The 26,912-nt window shown below is 48.3% G+C and overlaps 5 protein-coding genes across 14 annotated transcripts in view; 4 read left to right on the top strand and 1 right to left on the bottom strand.

The window, feature by feature from the left end:
* Nucleotides 1-2,238: 2,238 nt before the first annotated feature.
* The window catches only part of LOC120950322 (sodium/calcium exchanger 3), a 116,067-nt gene continuing 91,393 nt past the window's right edge, over nucleotides 2,239-26,912 (bottom strand). For all 8 annotated transcript variants that reach the window (XM_040368277.2, XM_040368276.2, XM_040368275.2 and 5 more), the window contains exons 5-9: nucleotides 10,713-10,812; nucleotides 10,503-10,619; nucleotides 6,825-6,983; nucleotides 6,558-6,729; nucleotides 2,239-6,462 (exon numbers count right to left, since the gene is read on the bottom strand). In XM_040368277.2, the coding sequence (XP_040224211.2) occupies nucleotides 6,258-6,462; nucleotides 6,558-6,729; nucleotides 6,825-6,983; nucleotides 10,503-10,619; nucleotides 10,713-10,812 (753 nt within the window). In that variant the 3' untranslated portion in view covers nucleotides 2,239-6,257. The remainder of the gene's footprint in view (nucleotides 6,463-6,557; nucleotides 6,730-6,824; nucleotides 6,984-10,502; nucleotides 10,620-10,712; nucleotides 10,813-26,912) is intronic.
* On the top strand, nucleotides 10,858-13,577 carry LOC120950329 (cytochrome P450 6a2-like). Its single transcript, XM_040368289.2, has 2 exons — nucleotides 10,858-12,556; nucleotides 12,623-13,577. The coding sequence occupies exons 1-2, from the start codon at nucleotides 11,479-11,481 to the stop codon at nucleotides 13,045-13,047; spliced, it is 1,503 nt and encodes a 500-aa protein (XP_040224223.2). The 5' UTR covers nucleotides 10,858-11,478; the 3' UTR covers nucleotides 13,048-13,577.
* Nucleotides 16,720-20,728, top strand: LOC120950323 (probable cytochrome P450 6a14). 3 transcript variants are annotated; one of them, XM_049606798.1, is made up of 2 exons: nucleotides 16,720-17,893; nucleotides 20,138-20,728. In XM_049606798.1, the coding sequence occupies exons 1-2, from the start codon at nucleotides 16,780-16,782 to the stop codon at nucleotides 20,551-20,553; spliced, it is 1,530 nt and encodes a 509-aa protein (XP_049462755.1). In that variant the 5' UTR covers nucleotides 16,720-16,779; the 3' UTR covers nucleotides 20,554-20,728. The 3 variants fall into 3 exon arrangements, with proteins under 3 accessions (XP_049462755.1, XP_040224218.2, XP_040224216.2); XM_040368284.2 differs by lacking the exon at nucleotides 20,138-20,728 and adding an exon at nucleotides 17,973-18,486 and having other exon boundaries at nucleotides 16,725-17,893; XM_040368282.2 differs by lacking the exon at nucleotides 16,720-17,893 and adding an exon at nucleotides 18,401-20,069.
* LOC120950326 (probable cytochrome P450 6a14) lies at nucleotides 22,071-23,865 on the top strand. Its single transcript, XM_040368285.2, has 2 exons — nucleotides 22,071-23,248; nucleotides 23,348-23,865. The coding sequence occupies exons 1-2, from the start codon at nucleotides 22,138-22,140 to the stop codon at nucleotides 23,764-23,766; spliced, it is 1,530 nt and encodes a 509-aa protein (XP_040224219.2). The 5' UTR covers nucleotides 22,071-22,137; the 3' UTR covers nucleotides 23,767-23,865.
* LOC120950324 (probable cytochrome P450 6a14) lies at nucleotides 24,568-26,347 on the top strand. The gene is made up of 2 exons (XM_040368283.2): nucleotides 24,568-25,738; nucleotides 25,818-26,347. The coding sequence occupies exons 1-2, from the start codon at nucleotides 24,625-24,627 to the stop codon at nucleotides 26,231-26,233; spliced, it is 1,530 nt and encodes a 509-aa protein (XP_040224217.2). The 5' UTR covers nucleotides 24,568-24,624; the 3' UTR covers nucleotides 26,234-26,347.

Raw genomic sequence — 26,912 nt, 5'->3', positions numbered from 1 at the left:
GTTGCATGCAATTTCTGCTATACTGGTTCTGGGGCACCTAAACACAGACACACACAAACACAGAGACACACGTACACACAAGACACTGCCACCACCATTATCATCAACACACTCGCTTTTCCAAACCTTCAACTTCTCTTTCCTACTTCCCGTGGGATGGTCGTTTTTTTCAGCACGACCATCTCTCTATCCGCTCCTTTCCTACATTTTGTGATGTACATGTGTATAACAGTGCAGAAAGGATTTGTTTGTTTGTTTGTTTTATTTTTCTGGGCAGAGAGGACGCGTAACAGAGCAACGTGTTGGTGAGATTCGGGAAGCAGGAAAGAGGCTGCTGCTGCCGTGTTCGTTTATGTGTGTTTGTGAGTGTGCGTGCATTTTGCTGTTTTTTCCGCTAAGTGGCTCAATTTTCCGCGAGTCACACGCAAAGCACACCCACACACACACACACACACACACACGTGCAATGTGGAATTGTGTGTAATAAATACAGTTTTTAGTGTTTTGTGTTTGCATCCTGATTTTTCTTTCCCCCTCTTTATACATTTACCTGCTGTACTGTTTGTCATTTTGTGATTTGATCTTTGTTCTGCAGTAGCGAAAGAGTGTAATTCCATTCCACACAGTCGTGTCTATTTTTGGTATCTATTCCTTTTTTGTGTTCTTTGTTGGTTTCGCTTTTGTATCTTTTTACGCTTTTTGTTTTCTAAATTGGTTTATCTTTCCATCTTGAAATTGTTACGAGCACTACACAAAGAGAAAATGGTCGAAAAAGTGGAAAGGGAAATGGTACACTCGCGTCAATAGTGCTAGCAAATAGTAGCAATGCAGCTGCTGTAGTAGTAGTTATAGTAGTAGCAGTGGTAGTGGTAATGATAGTATGTGGTAGTTGCTGTAGATGTAATAGTAGTAATTCTAGTAGCTGTATTAATAGTAATTGTTTGTTTTGCCGCTTGTAAAGTGTGAGTTGTGTGAGAAGCAGTTGTGAAAGCTAAAGTTCATTTCCGTTGCATGTGGTTTTGCTCCTCGTTTGTTTGTTTTCTCCTTCTTGTTGTGTGTTTTTTCAATTCTATTTGCTCTTTTTCTTTCTTTAGATTTTTTTCTCTCTCTCTCTCAGTAATATCCAGACTTTCACGTTTCCTTATGTTCGATTTAAATTTTTAGTTTCATGTTTTCTTTGATCCACATGTTCGTTTGTTTGTTTCTTCATAATTTTATCTTCTCTTTTTTTTCTCTCTCTCTCCTTCGATTGGTCTTACGTTTAAAGATTTGCCTAGTGTGTGTACGTTGATATAAAGGGAGGGTAAGATTGCGATTCGAAAGATGGCCGAAAGAGTAAATAGTGGTAGCAAAGTACAAAGATGTAAGAAGATTGTTGAGTTAGTTTTAAATTTTGTTTTGGTTTTTCTTTTCCACTACAGTTTGATTTATTCGTCCTCTGTTAAACTTTGTTTTTTGTTTTCTAGACACTTTTTTCAATATCGAATAGTACACTGGAAGTTATTAATGCACGCTTGCAGTAGGTGTGATTATGGGGATGTGTAAAGAGTGTAAATCGCGATACTTAGCTAGATGTAGTGGTATGATTTTTCATGCTTAATTTCCCCCCCCCCCCCCCCCGTCACTAAGTGCTAGTTCGATGCCACACGTCTATCTAACGTAATGCAATATACCATACATCGCTCGTAATGGTCGAGGGCGTTTTTTTGTTGTCTCAAAACATTACCAACCTTTCGGTTCAATTGATGATTAAGGATTGGAGAAGGAAATTTTGATATGGGAGCTAGTGATAGAGCTAGTGAATAGGCGGCGCCAGGACGTTGAAACAGGGGCGATGGGGGAGGAGACTTTAAGGATTGGTACCGTTTCCCGTCGCTTACATCTACTAACGTCGAGCTTTCTACACATGTAAACTATTACTATTATGCACACGGTTGTGTTTCTCTCGCCTGTTCGTTGTTCTTTAATTTAAACACATCAACAAACACACAAAATGATTCTCTCTCCCTCGCTCTTTATGTCTCTCTCTCTCTATCTCTCTCTCTCTATTCATACACTCACAACAAATAACATATTTCTCTTTCACATGGCGGGATGAGTATTGCGATCATCTTAACACCCAACGTGGCGAAAAACGTTTTGGTGGCTTAACTCTCTTAGTGTCTCTCTTCCTGCTGCATCGACGGATGAAGACACATACACACGCACACACACACACACACGTACAAACACACAAAATTGGATGGTTGGTTGTTGCAACGAGCTTTATTTGTGTTTTTTTGTTTGTTCAAAAACCCCCTTTACCGCATCACTACACTCCGACGTTCCTCGCTACACATCGCTTGTTCTTCGCACACACTACCTACTACTGGCTAGCCCAGTCCTATTAGCTTAAACGCACCTGTCGCTATCTTTAGTGAAACGTCTTTTGTTGTCGTTCTGGGATTTTTGTGTCGTTAGCTAAGTTTTGCCATTATTGTTTTTTTTGTGGCTTTGCCTAGATAAAAATAAAAAATCAGACCAATTCCCTGTTTGAAACGGCACCAGTACTGGCACTAGTACTGAGCAAACGGAGTTCGGACCTGTTGATTTGCTACCGATCGAAAGGTGTTATCGTTTATTATACTATAAACCTGTATGTGTGGGTTGTATTTTTTGTTTGTTTGTTTTGGTTAACACAATCTTCATCCTTTCTCTAGTAGTGTTTTGGGCTTGATCGTACAATGCAACCACCCTTCCCAGAGGCGGATGTTGTGCTCCAATACAGCGGAAGAAAGGATGGCCTTACTCGCGCTGTAGACTAATGCAGTGTTTAATTGAATGGTCTGTGTGAAGTAATATAAAAACAACGCCAAAAAATAAAAACCCCTCTCAAGCTCAACAGCCCGGGCTGGAAGGATCGTTGTGACGGGTGGCCTGCTCAAAATGATCGCTGATTAACGGCTAACATGGCTTACAAGGCTACAATTTAAATACCCTAAAAACGAGACTTACGCGGTATTAGAGTCTAAGTAAATTCTTAAGTTTGTATGTAGTTTGTTTGTTTGTTTTCGTTTGGTTTGGTTTGAAATGGAAGAATGGTTTTGCTTGATGTGCCCGGTGGACGGTTGACCGGGTACCGTTATGGGTTGCTGGGTAGTTGGCGGCTTTCTCGCGTGCGTAACGGCGCAACAGCTAATGCCGATTGGTGATCTTCCTTGTGAAGGAAGTCGAAAACGGAGCTAGAACTAGAATAACGCGGGGGCTTACATTCGGTTGGGTGCGTCTCTAGTATCCAACATGATTCAATGAGTATTCGTAGTACCTTGTTTTTCTTTTCCTTTTGCTTTAACAAACCGCATCAACGCTTTTCTTTTTCTAAGATGCTTTCGTATTTTTGTTTTGCTGTTTTGTTATAATTTTCTTTAAAACAAAAGATAGAAAGAAATAGTTCATTACACTAATCGTAAGAGGAAGAAACGTTTCAGTTTTATCTAAACCCTAAAGCGATAGGAAACCGGCTGGTGTGTATGATGAGTGTGCCTTTGGTCTTTGCTAGCCGCAGACAGACAGACAAGGGGTGGCGTGAAATGGAAACCTGGACGAAATATCTTCTCACCTCTCTCTCTTTCTCTCTCTCTCTCTCTCTCTCTCTCTCTCTCTCGAAGGAGCCGGGTCTGTAAAGGTTATTACTATTTGCGTCGGTGTATAGAAAGAAAAACAACACGAGAAGCACGAGGCATCCGTCTTGCTTTGGTCCGCTACTGCTACTGAGAGCGATATGTTTTGCGTTGCGCTTTGAAATACGCCCAAAGAGCAGCGTTCCACTTGCGCGAGTTCGTACGCCCTACGTTGGTTGGTGGGTTGGGAGGCCAGTGGTGTGTAACCGGATGCCACCCGGAAGCGACACATGCAGTTGTGTTTTAGTTACTTATGTTAAACCACTCTAGCTAGTTGGCATTCCGGTTGGACGATAGGGCAGTAGCGATTATGCTGCAGATCGAGCCATGCGTTCCCCGACCGGTCGAGTCATTCGGGGATAAAGGATACAAGTGTGAAGGAAAAAATAACGTAAATTCTTTGTAGAAAACAGAAGAAGATCCTCACTGAATTGCAATTGTAACGAGTTCAACTAAGCGATTGTCCTGTAATCCGGCTCTGTGTTTGCGATCTACCGATCTCATCCGATCGTATTCCTATTCGTGTTGGTGTTATTTTCTTCTTTCCTCCATCGCGTCTCGTTGCGCTCATCCCCCCCCCCGTCCCTTACTGGGTTATTAAAATATCATTATGTACAATAAAGCCCTCGCAGCATGGTGCACCCCCTTCTTCTACTGGGAGTGCGTAATCGCACTCGATTGCGAACAAAAAGCTAAACTTGAGCAAACTCACTTGAACTGCTGGGATCTTTGGTTGAACCGGGAGCTTGGGAGCTGTTGTTCCTTTTTCGCTACCTCTGCTCCGCTAAATACTACTAAATTAGGCTACTCGCTCCCCGCTGACCGTCGTATTTTGTAATTAAAAACAGTTTTTTTCCAGCCCACTTGCCGGCCACTTGCTTCGTTCGCATCGGAGCATTTCTATAATACATCCACACGCTGACTAGAATCGGTTTCGAGGCGGATGTGTGCATTCTTTGTGTGGAGCGGCATGGGTATGGTGTTGTGTGGATTTTTGTGAGAGTTTGTAAGAAAACAATAAACTACTACTCTTACCAATTCCACGTTTTTCCACGCAGCTTTTAACTATTTGCCCCTTGCTCGCTGTTTTTTTTTTGTGCCGCGTACCGATGGCGGCGGGATCGTGATCGTGTTCGAGATGCGCCCTTGAGGTGGTACAGCACAAAGCGTTTAAATATTGCCCTCACTCCCTCCCGGTACTGGTTCTTACTCAGTAAATATACCCTGCTAAATGTAATGCATTCCATTCCATGCCACGGAAACCCTTTACCGTTACTCACTCCTCTGTACCGCGTAACGCTCGTAACGCTGTGAAATGAACAATTGTGAAAATCAACATCAAACGCGCTCGCGCATCTGCTCTCGCCTTCGGTGAAACACGCGCTTATTTCTACATTTGTGTTTGTGTGTTTAAATGTGTGTATGTGTGTGTTTGTGTCTCGTTTATATGTATATAGATATACTCTATGTAACTAAGTTTCAACAAATTTGGCATATTGTATTCCGTTAAGTTAAGTAGAGCTTTGCTCGCCGCTACACTCTTTTCCTCTTTTGCTTGGTTTCTTTTATCTGTACGAGTCATCCTAACCATTTTATTTGTTTTTTTTTTTTTTCGTCATATTTTTCTTTCATCTTCCTTTTTTCACACCATTCCCGATTGCGCGTATATCTGTAACGTCCCATACTCCTTATTCGCACTCATTCGATACTTGCGCGGAGCGCGGATTTGCGGTGTTGAAGTTGTTTTTTTTCTCGCTTTTTTTTGGTTTGCATTTTTCTCTTCAGTTTGTTTGCTTGTATTTTAGCTTTTCTCTTATCAACAACTAACTCGCCGTGTAATATATAATAATAGCTATCTCTAGTACATATGCTCGCTAACGCTGCACCGCTTGTCTAGCTCCTGCGGGTTGTTGTTTTTTTCCTAACGCTTTTAAAACAAAATAATAATAATAATAATAAAAACATTTACAAACAAATAACCTAACATGCTGAACGTCTACAGCTCGTAAGGAAGAGGTTTGTTTGTAACAGTGGCACCGCAAACAAATCGAATAGAATTTCAACTAAAACAACAACAACAACAACAAAAAACCCGGCATACAGATGATGTAGCTAAAAGCGATCGCGGAAAGCAGATTTACTGGAAAACAACAACATTTACGAATTACAAAACAAACAAACAAAAATTACTGCATCAAACACCGAGGCTCAGAGGAGTGGTGAGTAGGAAGAAGAACCCTTTCGCATTTACCTTAAAATTGTCTTCATGGGTTTTGTTTTGCTTTGCAATTATTATTTTGTTTTTTTTTTTCGCAGTTTGTTTGCTTCAACTAGACGGCCCGTGACGCCTCTGAACGAACTTTTGTCTGTGAGTGTGTGTGCTTATTGTTTTGCACCATTGTGTCCTGCGTGGAGGGGTGTCTCACCCCAAGCACACTTTCACACACACACACGCGCACGTGTTCTGCTTTTTCTTCTATCATACTCTCGATAAGTAAGCAGCTTAGTTGGCAGGACGCTGGCGCCACGCGTTGTCTTGCTGGGGGGATTGGCAAAGTGCTTTGGTTGTGTTTGTTGGTTCGGTTGGTGGCAACCCGCTTAGAAACCCTTGATGATACCGTAAGCCTCCAAGCTGCTGATCAGCAGGTACACGATCCACAGGGAGAAGAGGAAGATTGAGGTAACGATTTTGGCCTTCTTGGGGCCGCCGAGCTCGCCGCCGATTCTGGGATTTCTTCGGACCATCAGCACAATGATCGCGACTAACGCTTCCGTACAGAACAGCGTTACGGAGAAAGCCAACCTAGAAAATGGGAGAGGGTGTGGAGGTACACGATTAGGTTGAATGCAAAACAAACAAACAAACGCGGCCATCCGGTAACTGGAAACCACACTTACGTGCCCGGCTCGACGTCGAACGACCGTCCGTGGAAGCTGTGATAGCAGGCGGCAATCGTCCAGGCGACACCGATACCCAGAAACACGTTGACCGCATTACTTCCCGTCACGTTGCCGACACTGGCATCGGCGTACTTGTCCTGTATGGCAGCGACCTTACTGGCGAACGTATCTGAGGGGACAAACAAAAAATTATAAAGAGGCCACCGCCAATGTTAGTACCAGATTTTTTTTTGTGTTCGGCGCCATGTTTCGGCCCTTCCTTACCTGGTATACTCGTTCCCAGGGCAACGAAGATAATGGCAGTGACTGAATCCTTGATGCCGAGCGTACAGCCGAAATGGGACGCCACATCGCCGATGATGGCCGTCACGACACCGATGCAGAAGATGGATACGACGAAGCAGAGATATCCTCCGGACATGTCTGGAATTAAGTAGGATGTGGCGTAAACAAAATGTAAAGCATGTAAGTTAAAAAAACACACACACACAAAACTGAAGCACCTTCATCGTTGCGCAAGCAGCAGCATAATCGCCCCGTGCCGTTCCCGTGGAGGAAAGTCGGTCAAGTGTTTACAATGTTCAAAAGATCCTCAGTCAGCGTACGTACAGGGGGCCAGCTCCGTTATGCTAATGCAACGAGAACGGTGCGTGCATTGGCATATAGGAAGAACAAGGTTTCTTCTTTTGTCTGTTTTTTCTCCTGCCCCCTTTTGTTTGATTGCTGCTGTTGGCCATGTAAGCACTCTGGCAAACATTATCCTTTAGAGCACCCATGACTTACTCCACTGTCTTGTCCACTTGTGTACGTTGTGTGTTGAGTCAATGGATTGCCAACACTCTTGCTCGAGTACTTTATTGGCTTGTAAAAGTCATCTTTTAACAGAGGTTTGTTTTATCATTTTTTACTATGGCAGCCAGTTTCTATCAGTCCAACTATGCTTTTCGAAAACCACCAGCCCAAACACCTGTTCGTCAGCCAGGCAAAAGTGCATTATCACACTAGAGTGACACCATTTCCTCGGCATACATTGCCCCTCAATACAGCCGGGACCCTCTCCCGCGGGAAAGGTGACGCACTGTTGTTGTTCTTTTAGATAGCTTTTATTATCCTGATTCGATGTGGGAAGAGTCACCGTGTGTGTGAGAGAGAGAGAGAGAGAGAGAGAGAGCGAGCGAGCCGGAAACTCGGGAAGATTGATGCATTGTTAGGGTGCCATTGTGGAATGATTGATGGAAGACATTAATCCGTCCCGTTAGATGGGAACTTTGTCACATTGAAGGATTATCTCCCGGCGGAAGGCAAACCGGATACGGGATGCAGTTTGGCGGGATGCAGCTAGACGATGATAATAATAATATTATTACCGATAAGCTGATAGCATGCTTCAGTTGGCACTTGGCTAGGTTATTGAAACTGGAAACACGCCGAGCTGGCAAAATGGCGTGCGGATGATGATGATGAAGGATATCCGTTCGCTTGTTCGATTGTTCATCGTACATCCTCACACTAGTGGTGAGCGGTGAGTGTATGGGGATGGAAGTAGTATGTGAGCTACGTCCTGTGACCCAAAACGACAATCAAGCCCAAAGACCGACTTGCTGCCGGCTACTGGAGAGCGAAATGCAACCACATTGTGCGGTGTGCCGTAGTACTGCAACCAGCAGCGCTCAGGCAATGTCCATAAATTACGCAATGCTCCAGAAATTTCCTATTTGTTTTAAATGGATTCGAATTCCATTGCTTCGCTAGAAGTTATCTCATAAATAAAGTGTTAAATAAAAACAGTTTGTTTGATTTTTTTGTTTATAAATTTCATTGTCATTTTAAATACAAGATATCTTTATTTTTTGACGCCATTATGGCGAATAACTATGAAATAATAAAAATAAAGCAATATTGAATTAAAAAATATAGGTGAATTGTATCAACACTTTTCTTTAAGCGTTACGTAGTTTATGGACAATCCCCCGGGTGGTTCCGCTTGAAGTTCCTGTTCTGTTGCCACATGCATGTAAATCGTTTGCAAACATCGTTCGTTGCTCGTTGTCAACCTGATGCACCGTTTGCAAACCCATCCCACCCCCCCCCCCTGTTCTAAAACCAAGTGGCAATTTAACATTCCATTCTGGGCTGCAATGCCTTCCCGTGCAAGGTGCATGATGCAGCTCCCACAGAGCTCGTGTGGAGCGGCAGTCGCACCACCACAGCATGATAAAGTAGTAATCCCACTTCTGGGGATCGTTTGTGCCGCTGGGCCAGTGGCAGGTTCACATTTCTGTCTCCCCTCACGGGTGGTGGTTGCCGTTGCACACGAGACTGTGACTTTTGCAAATGGTCCAGTGACAGAGTTTTCCCGTACAAACAGGATACCTGCTCGGTGGTTTGGGTTTCGGTACCGGGCGTGGTTGTGGAATACATATATCACTTTTCGTCCACATTTTCGTCCATTACAATTGAATTTTCTGTGTAATGGCCGTTCGAGCTAGTCCGGGAAATGTCTGGACTATCCTTACACTGCAGTGCATTACGTAGAAACACTTTAATGGACTGTTTGATTTCTATTTTTTCTTGCTGCTTGTTTGTAACGTGACGCTCATGGGAGGCAACGTGGTTGAGGAATAATTCTGGGAATGATAATAACCTCCCTTTGCGCTCATAGGAGTGTGTAAAATTGAGATACAAGAATTATGAGGTTTGCTTCCATGCTCCACAAGTACATATGAGTGTGCAATATGTTCCAAGTGCTGCTAGTTCTCAAACATTTTTGCTACAGCTTTTCAACCGAACTTTAACAATGCCACGAATAGAAGATATGGATTCGTTTCTCGATGATAAATTCCACTAGCATTCCCGGTTGCTTCTCCAGAAAACTGTCCAATCGCACGCTTGAGTACAAACACACCGTTGATAGTGAGTGGGTGTGTACTCGGATGAAAGGAATTCTATTACGGAAGTAAATTCCTGCGTCCGTAGGTAGGAGTGCCGTACGCGACAACATCCAAACCAACTTCGGGTGACCGAGTTCCTGTGAAGTACCACAGGATGCAACATTCTTTTCCACCGAATGATGGAGGAGTAGGTTTGGCTTGATGAGTACAGCGGAGCGCTTTCTTAACAATATTATACACATACTTTGGTAACGATGGCATTCGGTTAAAGTTTGGCAAATATAGTTAACATGTCTGCCTTTCAACACTCCCCTATCCCATTGTGTGTATTACTGAGCGGCTTTAACGAGACGGAATAGGGGTTTTAAGTACAAACGTTCTTGTTTTGTTTGTAAACTGAATCTCTGTTTCCATTTATATTGATTTATAGCAAGAATTATGAGATTCGGGGAAGTGTACAATATGGTTTGCTAACTTTGGTAATGTTATTTGCTGAGTTATGCCAGTTGTTTGTCTCGGCGACGTACGTACAATGTTTGGCGCTAGCTTTCCATTGGCTTGAACAGAAGCCATCCGTTTATATGGCTTTATTGGCGAGCAGCAAATAGAAGACATGTCATTTCTTTTACAGCCCAACCATAACATATGGGATGTAAAATGTACGTTCCTTTCCCCGTGTCGTGTTACTGCACCTTTAATACGTACGCTTTACGAACCTATTTCCATGTGAAAAATGACCCAGTTAGGCTGCCGAAACTCTTCCTGCCTTTCCAAACCCCTTTTTGGTATAATTAAGTTTTCTGGGCAATCAAAAGTTTTAATCAGAAAAGTGGGTCCTGTTTTGCAAGCTTACTACAAGCTATGGCTGAGTGTGTGTGTGTGTGTGGTTTTTTTTTGCATGCTTTCAGTTGTGCCGGATTATGTGTCTATGGGAAATAAAACACGAAGTGACGAAGCTCGACAGGATCCCACTTTGCTTTATTGCACTGCTTGCCACTGCTCATAAGCAATACTGCTGTGGATAAACAGGAAGTGACGCAAGAAAACTTACCGGTTGGTGGAATAAAGGCAAAGATAATCTTCCAGAACAGGGTGACAAAGTGCATGATGTAGTCCATGCAGCTGGGCGTCGGTGGATCTTCACCTTCGTTCTCGCCATCATCGTCACCTGGTGAGAACAGCATAACCCAACAACCGATTAGTGGGTCGTTTATGATGAGCGTTTTTTGTTTTGTTTTTGCTTGCTAGCAACCATACTTACCGGCGCTGACAGTGAGTGCCTCAACGAACTGTTCCTTCCATGACGAGGTACCGATCAGGATGGAGGCATTTGCACGCTGTACTAACTTATCTACGGTGTTCTGCAAAGGGTAGACGAAGAAAGATGAAATGTTAATAGATGGAAAATAAATGAATATGAAGCGAAAATGTTTACACCAATCGCAAAAAAAAGCTTTGATCCTTGTTTGAGTGAAGCGGATTGAGTAAATGAGACTTACTAAGTGTAGCGCCTAAATGTAGGCAATCCGCTCTACACTGACAGCGAGATTCAATCGCGATGGGACATTACACCACCACCAAACGTGAGTTTCGTGATGTACTTATGCTGCTTACGATACCTTAAAGCTATCTGCAACTGGCCACCTACACATCACAGGAGCCAGCTTAAGAATGGCTCAATCTTATCATTGCCACAAAAGAAACGGCACACACGTACATCGTACATCGAAGGCTACACGCGTCTAGATGTGTCGAGAACTGGTCCTCTGGTTCGCTAATTATGTTAGGAATCGCGTCAACAGTACGCAAAACAAAGCCTCAAGGTCCACCACGACCATGTCGGTGGAGGCGGAGAAGGTGGTCTAAGCCCGATAAGTCGGCCAAGATTGCATCCATTGACCCGATACGCTCCCGCTATCGATCGTACCGGGGCGCAATGGGGTGGTACACTAAGATAAGCAGCTTGGCAAGGCAACCAAGCCACCGCAGAGTGGGCACATTATTTCGGCCCGCAGTGCCCGTTCGTTATGGTCGCGTTTACGTGGGTGCTGGTTTTGTGTACGATTGTGCTGACCGGTGTCGCGGTTCGCGTGTTTCTGCGAAGACGCCAAACCTTCTGGCAGCGGCACGGCATACCGGCGGCTCGCCATTCCCACCCGCTGTACGGCAATGTGGGCGGGCTGGTGACGAAGCACCACACTGCCACGGTGCTGCAGCGGCTGTATCGGGAGTTCCGCGAGCGTAAGCTACCGGCCGGTGGATTCAACCTGTACTTCTCGCCCGTGCTGCTCGTCGTCGATCGGCAGCTGATCGAGCGGGTGCTGGTGAACGATTTCGCCCAATTTCAAAACCGTGGCCTGTACGCGAGTGCCACGGTGAATCCGCTGAGCAGTGAGACGCTCTTCTCGGTGGCGGGCGAACGATGGCACCGCATGCGACAGCAGCTGCGGCCGGCGCTTGGGTCGAGCAGTGTGCGCACCATGTTCGCAACGACGGCGCGCATCGCCCAGACGCTGGTGGTGTACATTGGGGCGCAGAGCCGCCGGCGGGATCTGGAGTGGACCGATCTGATGGCACGGTACGCCACGGACGTGATCGGCAGCTGTGCGTTCGGTATCGACTGTCGGACGATACGCGACCCGGGCTCGGAGTTCCGGGCGATGGGACACCGTGCGTTCCGGTGCAGCTTGCGGCGGATGTGGAAGCTGCGGTTCGGGTACGCCTGCCGGCGGGTTGCCGACGCGTTGCGGCTGTGCGTGAGTGAGCCATCGGTGGAGCAGTTCTTCCTGCAGCTGTGCCAGTCGACGGTGCTGCACCGCGAGAGCTACCAGGTGGTGAAGCGCGACTTTCTGCAGCAGCTGCTGGAGATGAAGGCGAACGGGGCGCTCGACATGCGGCAGGTGGCTGGCCAGTGCTATTCGTTCTTCATTGCCGGGTTCGAGACGTCCGCCAGCCTGCTCAGCTTCTGTCTGTACGAGCTGGCCAAGCATGGGGCGGTGCAGGACAGGCTGCGTGGCAGCATTGTGGCAGCACTGGACGAAACCGATGGTCAGCTGAGCTACGATATGGTGATGGCGCTTGGATATCTCGATCAGGTGGTGAAGGGTAAGTGTACAGATTGAATGTCTCTTCGCAGTGAGATAACACTTCCTCTCATCCCTCCTAACCCAGAAACACTGCGAATGTATCCACCGGTTGATTTCCTGTTCCGTGTCGCCAGCAATGACTATCCCATTGACGGGTTTGGGACCATCCCGCAGGGTACACTGTTGGTCGTTCCCGTCCACGCGCTACACCGTGATCCCGCCTACTATCCTCAGCCGGACGTGTACAATCCGGACCGGTTTGCCGCCAGTTCCAAGCTATCCGGCGCGTCGAAAAATCGCCCACCCTTTATGCCGTTTGGACTCGGGCCACGGCACTGTATCGGGGACACCTTCGGGCTGATGCTGGTGAAGGTCGGCTTGGTGGCAATGGTGCGATCGTTCCGCTTCACGCTGGACGTGGACCGTACGCCGGAAAACGTTACATTTAAGCCGCGTTCGCTTGTCCTAGCCGCTGGCAGCGGTATGTACCTGAACGTGGAGAGAGTTTGACCGGCTGAGCGATAAGACGTCGGGGCAGTAAACCCTCCTTTGCGGTGAAGTAGATGAGGGGGGGGGGGTCTTTGGATAGAGGTAACTACCACGGCATCGATTATCGTATCACGGGTGTACGTACGCAAGGGTGTATGCCAACTCATCGTATTTTTGTGGTCTTTTATTTGCCGTCAGAATAGGGTGGCAACAATAGATATTAAAGTATGGGAGCTTGGGGTAATATTCTATGTAAGTGGCCCTTCCCGTTTAAGACAAGAGAGAACCTTATCATGGGACACAAGGGGCAGAGCAATAGTACCCACATGTGCAGCTGGATTTGAACCTAAACTAAAACTCTCTTCTGCCTCAAGAAATACTGGCCGGATCGCCCGCTAGCGCTTTACTTCAACGAATGTAAGTGGCCGTTTGCCATATGGTTATACTTGGCAAAATGAACATAGCATCGGGGCAATATATGCTAAACTAAACAACTGTTTGTTGGTAACTCTTGTACTCAATAAAGTTTTTTTTATAAATATTTCGTATAATTTATGTGTAGAGCTCGCCTCAATTATTTAATTATTGTTATTGTTATTATTGTTTTAATAAATAATTGAAGAAAAATGAAAATAGTGCAACATCTCTTCATGTGTCAACTGTTAGAAGAATCTATCCATTTTGTCTAAAATGCAAGTGTCAATATTGTCCCATACCAGGGCTTTTTTTCAATGGCTGGGTGTGAAATGTAGAAAATGGATTTAATTTTGCAGATCATTTCAAGATTTGCAAAATATCTTTACTGTCTGGATGATGCTGAAAGGAACACCATATGTCAGCAAAATCTTGATTATTAAGAGCAAATCTAGACCATTAAATGTACACGGTTTTGATATTGCAATGTATACATTTCAATCAGTGGCGGATTTAGGGTGTTGGGGGCCCTAAGCGTTAAAAGCAGTGGAGGCCCCACGGTTGGTGTCGAGCGGGGGGGGGGGGGGGGGGTGCATATTGCTGCATTAAGTTTTGAATCAAACACACGTTAATGGTTTGCTGGCGGGGGGGGGGGGGGGGGGGTGCTCAGAATCCCTGTACTGGGTCCCTATAGTTTATGAGTCCCTTCATCCATGGCCCCAATCTAGCACAGAAGTGCTCTCAGTGAGATTACTGTACACACTCTTCTATATGCTGGAATTACCATACACGGGGCCCCTACATTGACGGGGCCCCCCGCGGCCGCTCAGTCCGCGCACCGTTAAATCCGCCACTGATTTCAATCCTTTGGGTTCATTTTACCGATGACAAAAGAGCCACAAGTATGTGTGTCCACTGTGCCCCATATTCCCTGATATGAAATAGAAGTGTTTACGTGAGCATTGTTGTGAAAAAACACACACACATTGCTTCTATCCAAAGGTTAGCTTGTGCACGACCGTTTAACATCACCGTTAGATTGGAGGAGGGTGAGTTTGTGAATGAAATCATCATGTACTACTACCTCCCCGATCGCGTCATTTCAATCTGTGCAAGCGTGTATGTGTGTTGGGGCGTGCGATGGAGTCGTTAGCCCTTCCTAAAAGCGTTATCTCTCTTATTCTATCTCTCAAACATCTAGTCTCTCAATTTCGTTGTCTCCCACCCGCCAAACGCTCTAAAGTTGGCAAGCGTTCTGCTCAGTAACGTGTGAGCCGGTAACCAAGCAACACCTATCGAGCATGGAGCTCTTGACCTTGACTTTGTCGTTGCTGGTCGCGCTCGCGACCGGGCTGTATCTGTTTGTGCGCAACCGGTACAATTACTGGAGCAACCGTCAGTTTCCCACCCTGCCCAACCAAAAGCTACTGTTTGGCCACGTAAAGGGTGTTAATACCGAGCGGCACGCTTCGTACATCTCGAGTGAAATCTATCGCGAGTTTAAGAAGCGTGGTGATGCATTTGGCGGCTTCAACTTGTTCGTCATACCGGCGGTAATGGCGATCGATCCGGAGTTCATCAAAACGATACTCGTCAAAGATTTCCACATCTTTCACGACCGGGGTCTGTTCAGCGATCCCGAGATAGATCCACTGTCCGGCACGCTGTTTGCGCTGCAGGGCAAGGCGTGGAAAATCCTGCGCCAGAAGCTCACGCCCACCTTCACGTCCGGCAAGATGAAGCAAATGTTTGCCACGGTGCTGGAGGTGGCCGAGCGGTTGGGCCAGCACGTGGCCACGCACACCGGCCAGATGGAGATGAAGGACGTGCTGGCCCGCTACACGACCGATGTGATCGGGACGTGCGCGTTCGGTATCGAGTGCAATACGCTGCGCAACCCGGACTCGGACTTTCTCAAGTACGGCAACAAAGTGTTCGAGCAGAAGGTGTCCACCATGATCAAGATCATTTTGGTGCTGATGGCGCGAAAGATTTCGAGCAAGTTTACGCTCAAAATTACCGACGCCGATGTGGAAACGTTCTTCATGAATCTGGTGCGCGAAACGGTCGAGTATCGGGAGCGGAACAATGTGAAGCGCAACGATTTCCTGAACCTGCTGCTGCAGATCAAAAACACTGGCAAGCTGTGGGAAGGGGAGGAGGACCACATTGGCAAAGGGGAGGTCGGTATGACGATGAACGAGCTGGCGGCGCAGGTGTTTATCTTCTTTTTGGCCGGCTTCGAGACGTCCTCGACCACGATGAACTTCTGCCTGTACGAGCTGGCCAAGCACCCGGACATCCAGGAGCGGTTGAGGCGGGAAATCGAGCGTGCGGTGGAGGAGAACGGTGGCGAGCTGACGTACGATGTAGTGATGGGAACGGAGTACCTCAACTGGGTCGTGGATGGTAAGTGACCTGCTAGCCCAATCAAATAGCTGCTTAATCGAATCGGGGTTTTAATGGATCCGTTTTAGAAACGCTGCGCAAGTATCCCCCGCTGGAAACGGTTACGCGTGCGCCCGAGCATGATTACACCGTCCCCGGCACGGCGCACGTCATCCCGAAGGGCACGATGATACAGATACCGATCTACGCGCTGCACCACGACGCCCAGTACTATCCCGACCCGGAACGGTTCGATCCGGAGCGGTTCCGGCCGGAGGTAGCGAATGCACGGCCCGCGTACGTGTACATGCCGTTCGGCGAGGGACCACGCATCTGTATCGGGCTGCGGTTCGGCATGATGCAGACGAAGGTGGGCCTGATCACGCTGCTGCGTCAGTTCCGATTTTCGCCGACGGAGCAAACGCCTGACCGTATCCGGTTTATGCCGAACGTGTTTGTGCTGTCGCCGGACAGTGGGAACTATCTGGAGGTGGAGAAGCTTTGAAGCTGATGGAGTGTGGTGTCTTCTTTTTAATCAAATGCAGATGGTTCCTGCTACCGTTTGATGGTAAAAAAAACCAAGCTGTATTATATTTATAGCATTGATGTTTGTAATATTTTCCCTTCCGACGGTCGGCTGTCGAAACTTGAGCTGCGGAACGCGCGCGTCCATTGCGTCATCGGCAGGAAATAGTATATGCCGCGCGTAACGCACTCCATATGGTGAATTGTTTATGTGAATAAAAGCACTTTTGGCGTTGAGAAACGATCCCGAACGCACACGTATCGAGCTGGTTGCTAGAATGTTAATGGCTTGTTTACACAATTAGACCGACTCGCGAGAGTATTGGGGATCGGGAAGCGTTCGGTTTCCGAACCCCGCAACACTGTCCGATGCGCTGAGCGCATCAGTCTTTCCACGGCGCTTGTTGCGGTCACACTTTGTCCGCCATGTCACTGCTCGGCGTGCTACTGCTCGGTGTGGTGTTGCTCTTATCGCTTGCGTATCTGTTTCTGCGCAGCAAGCACAACTACTGGCGTAGCCGAGGCTTCCCCTGCAAGCCCAGCCCGAGCCTGCTGTACGGGCAGATGCAGGGCAACGGAACCACCCGGCATGCGGCGTACGTGACGCAGGAAATCTATCGCTACGCCCAGGACCGCGGCGAACGCTACATGGGCTACAGCTTTTTCTTCATGCCGATAGTGATGGTGTGCGATATCGAGCTGGTAAAGACGGTGCTGGTGAAGGATTTCGCCGTGTTTCACGATCGCGGCATGTACAGCAACCCGCGGGCGGACCCACTGTCCGGCAATCTGTTCGCGCTGGAAGGACACGAGTGGCGTGCGCTGAGGCAGAAGCTTACGCCGACGTTCACGTCCGGCCGGATGAAGCAAATGTTCGGCACCATGCTGCAGGTGGCGACGGAACTGCACCGCCATCTGCTCGAGCAGATCGACCGGGAGCTGGAGATGAAGGCGGTGCTGGCCCGCTTCACCACCGACGTGATCGGGACGTGCGCGTTCGGCATCGAGTGCAATACGCTGCGGAATCCGGACTCGGACTTTCTCAAGTACGGGCGGCGGGTGTTCGAGCATCGCATGCTGGCGATGGTGAAGATGACCTTTGCGATGCTGTTCCGGGCGCAGGCCGTGAAGCTGGGCGTCAAGGTGACGGACGATGATTTGGAAGCGTTCTTCATGAACCTCGTCCACGACACGGTGGAGCACCGGGAGCGGAACGGTGTGCAGCGGAACGATTTCCTGAACCTGCTGCTGCAGATCAAGAACAAGGGCTGCCTGGAGGAGCAGGAACAGGAGGGGTCGGCGTCGGCGGACCGCACCGGGATGACGATGAATGAGCTGGCCGCGCAGGTGTTTATCTTTTTCGTCGCCGGCTTCGAAACGTCCTCGACCGTGATGAACTTCTGTCTGTACGAGCTGGCGAAGAATCCGCACATCCAGGAGCGGCTGCGGGACGAGCTGAACCGTTCGATCGATGCGAATGGGGGCGAGCCGACGTACGACATGGTGATGGGACACGAGTATCTCGGACAGGTGGTGAACGGTAGGTCAGATATTACGGGAATGCTTTCAGCCAAACACTCACTCAATTCCGTTTTATTTCCCTTTTATTCTGCTCCCAGAAACCCTGCGCAAGTATCCGCCGCTCGAAACGACGCTGCGCGTTGCGGGACAGGATTACACCATACCAGGCACCCGGCACGTTATACCGCGCCATGTCGGAGTGCAGATCCCGGTGTACGCCATACATCACGATCCCGCCCACTATCCCGAGCCGGAGTGTTTCGATCCGGACCGCTTCTCGGCGGAAGCGAGCCGGAACCGGACACCGTACACGTTTCTGCCGTTCGGCGAGGGGCCCCGAGTGTGCATCGGTATGCGGTTCGGCATGATGCAGGTGAAGGTGGGTCTGGTGAGCATGGTGCGTGCGTTCCGCTTCCTCCCAACGGCACAAACACCGGACCGCATCGTGTTCGATCCGAAATCGTTCATACTCTCACCTGCGGGGGGTAATTATTTGCGCATCGAGCAGGTGTGAAGCGTAGCCGGGGGTGCTTTTTTTGTGGATGATAATAAAGAATGAGTTTGGTGCTTCGGTTGGAGGAAGTGAATTGTAACCGTTCGCCCATATATGAACATTCCTTATCCAGCTGATTGTCCGTATAAGGAAAGTGGATGTTTATCAAGGTTGTGATAAGCACCACGCGCCTTCACAAATTATCACATTGATAGTGAGTCACCATACGGGCAATGGGGTTAGATGATAGCAAGTTCCTTATTTGGAGCTCACCATTGCCCACAAATACTCCGCAGCTCGTACTCGCTCATCACCCTAGGTCAGGAACGCCCCTGCGCAAGATATCGTAAGCCAGCGAGCGGTAACATAATCGATTCTGCATGTGTGTTGGTATATGTTGTGCGATTTCTACAGATAGCCAAAAAAACACAAATCTACCGCAAGGCAAAAACCGCAAGTCATCGTTTGCGAGCGGATTGAACTCACACCATCAAGTAAACGCGGGCTGGGCGCATGAAAACTAGGGATGGAGTCATAAAAGGTACGCGAACGGCAATTGACTCCATTCAGTTGCGTGGCATCGGCGAGAGCAGCAAGATGGATCTGTTAAGCTACGTGTTGACCGCGTTCGTGTTCGTCGTCTCGATTGCGTACCTATACCTGCGCAGTCGGCACAACTATTGGCGTGATCGGTGCTTTCCCTACACGCGCCAGAAGCCCCACCTGCTGTACGGGCACATGGAGCAGTTCCAGTCCAAGCACGCATCGTACATCAACGAGGAGCTGTACTGGGAGTTTAAGAACCGCGGCGAACCGATCGGTGGCATGAGCATGTTCTTCCTGCCCGGCCTGATCGTGGCCGATCCGGAGCTGGTGAAGTCGATCCTGGTGAAGGACTTTAGCGTGTTCCACGATCGGGGCGTGTTTAACGATGCCAAAGCGGACCCGCTGTCGGCCCATCTGTTCGCGCTGGAGGGTCACGAGTGGCGCGTGCTGCGCCAGAAGCTTACGCCCACGTTCACCTCCGGTCGGATGAAGCAAATGTTCGGCACGATACAGCAGGTGGCGGGCGAGTTCCTGAAGTATATGAACGAGCACTGCCACCGCGAGATTGAGATGAAGGATGTGCTGGCCCGCTTCACCACGGACGTGATCGGGACGTGCGCGTTCGGCATCGAGTGTAACACGCTGAAGAATCCGGACTCGGACTTCCGCAAGTACGGCAACAAGGTGTTCGAGCAGGATACGCTGCTGATGCTGAAGTTTATGTTTGCGACCACGTTCAAGGGTTTGGCGAAGCGCATCGGCATGAAGCTGACCGACGAGGGTGTGGAGCGGTTCTTCCTGCAGGTTGTGCGCGAGACGGTGGAGTACCGCGAGATGAACAACGTGCAGCGGAACGACTTCATGAACCTGCTGCTGCAGATCAAGAACACGGGCTCGCTGGACGGTGGCGATGTGCCGATCAAGGGTGCGGCGGGCCTGACGATGAACGAGCTGGCCGCGCAGGTGTTTGTGTTCTTCCTGGCCGGCTTCGAGACGTCCTCGACCACGATGAACTTCTGTCTGTACGAGCTGGCCAAGAACCCGGACATTCAGGACCGTCTGCGGGAGGAAATCGAGCGTGCGGTGGAGGAGAACGGTGGCGAGGTGACGTACGACATGGTGATGAACGTGCAATATCTGGACAACGTTATCAATGGTAAGCAATGGGAGCGGGTGGGATGTGTTTTTTGGAACCTACTTTGCTTACTTCTCCTTTCATTGTAGAAACCCTGCGCAAGTACCCGCCGATCGAGTCACTTTCGCGCGTACCGATGCGTGATTACACCGTGCCCGGGACCAAGCACGTGATACCGAAGGACACATTCATCCAGATACCCGTGTACGCGCTGCACCGCGATCCCGAGTTCTACCCCGAGCCGGACCAGTTCAACCCGGACCGCTTCCTGCCGGAGGAGGTGAAAAAGCGACACCCGTACGTGTTTTTGCCGTTCGGCGAGGGGCCACGCATCTGTATCGGGCTGCGGTTTGGCGTAATGCAGGCAAAGATTGGGCTGATTACGCTGCTGCGAAACTTCCGCTTCACGCCCTCATCGCAAACGCCGGCCAAAATCGTGTTTGACCCAAAGTCCTTCATATTATCACCGTCCACCGGTAATTATCTGAAGGTTGATAAGATATAGTGCCCGTGTGCAAGAGGGGAGAACTCATTGTTAAGGGGAGAAATTTTTATTATACTTTACGCCTCGATTTAGATAACTAGATTGCAATCATTCCGAAGGAATTGTAAGTGTACTGTTTGTGTTTAGAACTAAGACATTGTTTTAAGTGGGACAAATAAAACGAACACGTTTAAACACGTTTATAATCTCTTTCTGCTAGGGGCAGGTGTAAAGAGTTTTTGTAAACGTTGCATGTCGATCTTTAAAACATCGACAAGAAATAACGTTCTTTTCCCATGTGCAATAACAAACATTTTCGTTAAAATGGTTTTTTAACTTTCCAATGTTTTGCATCCCGAATGCATCCAGTTCACTGTTGAAATATAACATATAAAAAACACACATCTTTGATCGTTCAACCTTGAGTAAACAAAGATGTTTGTTGTATAGGTGAATACTGGAAATAGTGTAGTTTACCATTTACCATGTCATTGCAGTGTTGATCTTATTTCACATCCACTTACTAAGCCTTAAAGCTAATCTTCTTCTTCTTCTTCTTTGGCTCAACAACCGTTGTCGGTCAAGGCCTACCTGTACCACTAGTGGGCTTTGGCTTTCAGTGACTAATTGATTTCCCCCCATAGCAGGATAGTCAATCCTACGTATGGCGGCACGGTCTATTTGGGGATCGAACCCATGACGGGCATGTTGTTAAGTCGTACGAGTTGACGACTGTACTACAAGACCGGCTCTGGCTAATCTTCTAAAACGTGATAAACGTATTGAAATAAGCAAAGTCATTGCGTCAGTGATGAATACGCGTTGCGCCAAATTCCTCTAAGATTACGCTGCATGTGCACAAGTTTATCTGACAGATGGGATTAGCTATCTATTTCATTTTAGCTATCGGTTCACGTGAAAATACTGTTGGAACGGAAAGATTACAGTCTTACACAGTAAGTGATGAATAATGCTAACTATTGCTGCAGGTTGCATCACACGATGCAAAGCATCAGAGGCATACAGCAATACAACACAAATTTCATCATTCCATTTCAATAATTGGGGTTCATTGATGTGTGTATGTGTGTTGGTCCCTTCTTGTCGAGTATTTACTGATCTACAACAAATCGAATAACATACGTTGCGTGGGATTTCAAGATTTTATCCTAGAGAGTGAAAAATATGCCATACTTTGTTGATATGTTTCTTACAATAAGAATTTCTTAAAACAAAAAAAAAGAGAATATTTATAAGAAATTGGTCCTATTTCTCCAACATACCAATACCATGTTTTGAAAGCATTTGAAGTCAAAGCCCCACTGTCGCTTGTGAGCGGAGGGGCAGGGTTTATGGCAACACGATCGATTTCACCAATACAACAGCAACGAATATTTCGACGCATGAGACAGTTTCGGGTGAGCTACGGCGAAGCTTTCGTCAAGTCATCTCATCGATGGCAAGGTGTGTATGTACAATTCGGTGCTACGCACATTATCTACGCTTCAGCGCTTCGCTGCGGGTTATATATAGTGGACAGTCGCGGCCCGAAGCACGCTCAGTTTCGGCAGAACTGTAAAAACGTTAGGGCCAGCTGTGTCCGCAATGGAGCCCATTACGATAGTGCTGACGGCCTTTATTTTCGTGGTCTCGATCGTGTATCTATTTGTGCGCAGCAAGCACAACTTTTGGAAGGATCAGGGCGTACCGTACGCACCCAAGCCCCACCTGTTCTACGGGCACGTGAAGGGACAGTCCCGGACGCGCCATGGAGCCGACATTAATCAGGAACTGTACCGATACTTCAAGCAGCGCGGTGTGCCGTACGGTGGCATCAGTCTCTTCATTATGCCGTCGCTGATCGTGGTCGATCCGGAGCTGGTGAAGACGATTCTGGTGAAGGACTTTAACGTGTTTCACGATCGTGGCGTGTATTCCAATCCGCGAGATGACCCATTTACGGGCAATCTGTTCGGACTCGAGGGAACACCGTGGCGATTGTTGCGTCAGAAGCTTACGCCGACGTTCACCTCGGGCCGGATGAAGCAAATGTTCGGCACCATCTGGGCGGTTGCGCTTGAGTTGGAAAAGTATATGGAGGAGAACTACAACCAGCCGGAGGTAGAGATGAAAGATGTGCTGGGACGGTTTACGACCGATGTGATCGGGACGTGCGCGTTCGGCATTGAGTGTAACACGCTCAAGACGCCGGACTCGGACTTCCGCAAGTACGGCAACAAGGCGTTCGAGCTGGACCCGATAACGTTGACAAAGTTTTTCTTTGCCACCTCGTACCCGCAGCTGGCACGTAAGCTACACGTCCGTACGACGCAGCAGGACGTGGAAGACTTTTTCATGAAAATCGTGCGCGAAACGGTCGACTATCGCGAGACGAACAACGTGCAGCGGAACGACTTTATGAATCTGCTGCTGCAGATCAAGAACAAGGGCAAGCTCGACGATCACGGTACGGTTGTTGGGAAGGGTGAGGTTGGATTAACGCACAATGAGCTAGCGGCCCAAGTGCTGATCTTTTTCCTGGCCGGCTTCGAGACGTCCTCAACTACGCAAAGCTTCTGTCTGTACGAGCTGGCCAAGAACCCGGACATTCAGGATCGCTTGCGGGAGGAGATCAACCGTGCGATCGAGGAGAACGGTGGCGAGGTGACGTACGATGTGGCGATGAACATACAGTATTTGGACAACGTAATTAACGGTTAGTATGAAGTGTTTGTGTGTGGGGGTGTGACCATGTTGGTTGTCGTAATACGAAGTGCCATAATTTCGTTTGTTTACTCTTCTCGTTGTTGTACAGAAACGTTACGCAAATATCCACCGGTTGAAACGCTCACACGCAAACCGTCGAGTGATTATGTGATACCCGGCACCAGGCACATCGTACCGAAGGACACGGTCGTACAGATACCGATCTACGCGATCCAGCGTGATCCGGACCACTATCCCGATCCGGAACGGTTCGATCCCGATCGCTTCCTGCCGGAGGAGGTGAAAAAGCGACACCCGTACGTGTTTCTACCGTTCGGCGAGGGACCACGCATCTGCATTGGGTTGCGGTTCGGCATGATGCAGACGAAGGTGGGCCTGATAAACCTGCTGCGTCGGTTCCGCTTCTCACCGTCCGCACGGACACCGGAGCGGGTTGTATACGATCCGAAGATGTTTACGCTGTCCCCTGTTGGTGGGAACTATCTGAAGGTGGATAAGATTGCGTAGCTGCTGTCATGAGGCAGTCGTGTGTTCTTCAACACACTTTTACAATAAGTCGTACTCTTACGAGATCAAATACATCTTTTTTTGTTTAGTTTAAACCAACTATTGTTTTATTTGTTTGTCTTCTCTGGGCGGCAAGAAACTTTATGGCTTAAAGAGCTGATTCGTTAAAAAAAGATGCTTTGTTTATGAGAACCACACAATTATACTGTTGCGAGTGTTTATGACGATCTTGACAGAATGTGAATAGAATAAAATGCAGGTGGAGACCATGCAAACCTGTTCTGTAGCTGGTTTCAATCATTAATATGTCTTTAACCTCCAACGATACCCTGAATGATGTAAGGTAACTCAGCCAGATAACTTCACACATTGAAGCTTTTCGTTCCGTTTTGTGTATTTTTGAAGACAAAATTTATCCTATCAACGTTTCCGTTGCGGATAATTAAATTTAATTAAACGTTCAAAGTCACCTGCGGCAAACGCGTGCCCAGTGTACAAAAAGGCACGTTTTTTTTTTATTCGGCCCGTGTTAAGTCATTGCATTCAGCACTTTCTTCTAATGACCTCCCTGCCAACATCACGCTGTTGCAAAAAGGCGAAAAAACCACGCACACGCTGATACCAACACACTGGAAGTTGTTTGTAAATATCGCCACCCGATGACTAGTACAATTTATGCTTAGGAACATCTCAACGAATTCACCGCACCACACACAAACACACTGACAGCATGTGCTGATTTATCTGCTGGCCACCGTATTTCGGGTAGGCGAGCCCGATTGCCTAGCAGTCTATATAACTTGCCGAGCAACACCCGTACCTGCTCAGTTTGTCCCGGTGGCTCGAATTAGGCAAACGATGGAGCTAATTAACGCGGTGCTGGCCGCGTTCATCTTCGCAGTGTCGATCGTGTATCTGTTCATACGCAATAAGCATAACTATTGGAAGGACAATGGGTTTCCGTACGCGCCGAATCCACACTTTCTGTTCGGGCATGCGAAGGGCCAGGCCCAAACGCGGCACGGCGCCGACATCCATCAGGAGCTGTACCGATACTTCAAGCAGCGGGGCGAACGGTACGGTGGCATTAGCCAGTTTATCGTGCCCTCGGTGCTGGTGATCGACCCGGAGCTGGCGAAGACGATCCTGGTGAAGGATTTTAACGTGTTTCACGATCACGGCGTGTTTACCAATGCAAAGGACGACCCGCTCACGGGACATCTGTTCGCACTGGAGGGCCAACCGTGGCGGTTGATGCGCCAGAAGCTTACGCCGACGTTCACCTCGGGCCGGATGAAGCAAATGTTCGGCACAATATGGGATGTGGGGCTTGAGCTGGAAAAGTGTATGGAGCAAAGCTACAACCAACCGGAGGTGGAGATGAAGGATATCCTGGGCCGTTTTACGACGGACGTGATTGGGACTTGCGCGTTCGGCATCGAGTGCAATACACTTAAGCGTACAGACTCGGAGTTCCGCAAGTACGGCAACAAGGCGTTCGAGTTGAATACGATGATCATGATGAAGACTTTCCTCGCGTCGTCCTACCCGACGCTGGTGCGCAATCTGCACATGAAGATCACGTACAACGATGTGGAGCGATTCTTCCTGGACATCGTGAAGGAAACGGTCGACTACCGGGAGGCGAACAACGTGAAGCGGAACGACTTCATGAACCTGATGCTGCAGATCAAGAACAAGGGCAAGCTGGACGATAGTGATGACGGTAGTGTGGGCAAGGGAGAGGTCGGCATGACACAGAACGAGCTAGCGGCCCAGGCGTTTGTTTTTTTCCTGGCGGGTTTTGAGACGTCGTCCACCACACAAAGCTTCTGTCTGTACGAGCTGGCAAAGAACCCGGACATCCAGGAGCGGCTGAGAGAGGAAATTAATCGAGCTATTGCGGAGAACGGTGGAGAGGTGACGTACGACGTGGTCATGAACATAAAGTATTTAGACAATGTGATTGACGGTAAAAATCGTTTGAGCCTCATACTATTTTGTATGTCGGACTTGGTGCTTATTGGCTGCTGTTTTCTTCTCTATTGCAGAAACCCTACGGAAGTACCCACCGGTGGAATCGTTAACCCGCGTACCGTCTGTGGACTATCTCATCCCCGGCACGAAGCATGTGATCCCGAAGCGAACACTGGTGCAAATTCCAGCCTACGCGATTCAGCGCGATCCGGACCACTATCCCGACCCGGAACGATTCAATCCGGATCGATTCCTACCAGAGGAAGTGAAAAAACGACACCCGTTCACGTTCATCCCATTCGGCGAGGGACCACGCATCTGCATTGGGCTGCGGTTTGGCTTAATGCAAACCAAGGTGGGATTGATTACGCTGCTGAGAAAGTTCCGCTTCTCGCCGTCCGCGCGTACGCCCGAACGGGTAGAATACGATCCGAAAATGATAACCATAGCGCCGAAAGCGGGCAACTACTTGAAGGTGGAAAAGTTGTAGTCGGCTATCAGTACAAACGTTTCGTTCGTTGGGTGCTGAAGCACTCCCGAGGTTTATAATTTTGCGTTGCAATAAAAGCAAAACAAAGCATCGCTAACATAGAGGCACAAAGAAGATACGCGCGAATGAGTGACAGTTTTAGCTGACAGAACGATGACGGACAGCTTTCGTGAAGAGTTGAAACAACAAAATACTCCAGATAAGATACTGCAATTGGGGACCATCTAGAGTGGCAAGCGAATGAAACAATCGACGCAAACGGCTTGCGCTTGACGCTTAATTAAAGTTGTGGAATTCTAACACAAGTACACGCACACACACATCTGCGCGAATCTGCGAAAAAGATGATAAATGACGGAAAAGAAGAGTGCTGCAAATCTTCCATGACTGAGCAAATTTTGGGGAATCTTTTGTTAAACGGGGGTTAAGGCCGGGAGGAGAACAGGGAACACTCTGAAAGGGGCAGTTTTGGAAGGGTGTTCGCGTTTCAACACCGTTCGCACATACACGCCTGACAGCTCATATTCGGCCAAGCATCAACCGGTGGCCTTCACCGTTGGATGAGAGCCGATTCCGGTTGTGCGGGATGGTGGCGGTGGGGTTGGTTTACAAATTGTGGCTCTAATTTGAAGCTCGAGCGTTTTGTTGCTCTCTGCGACCTGCCTGGGAGGTAATATCA

This window comes from Anopheles coluzzii, chromosome 2 (genome assembly GCF_943734685.1).
Source record: "Anopheles coluzzii chromosome 2, AcolN3, whole genome shotgun sequence".
Taxonomy (NCBI): Eukaryota; Metazoa; Arthropoda; class Insecta; order Diptera; family Culicidae; genus Anopheles; species Anopheles coluzzii.
This window is presented reverse-complemented; position numbering and strand designations above follow the sequence as displayed.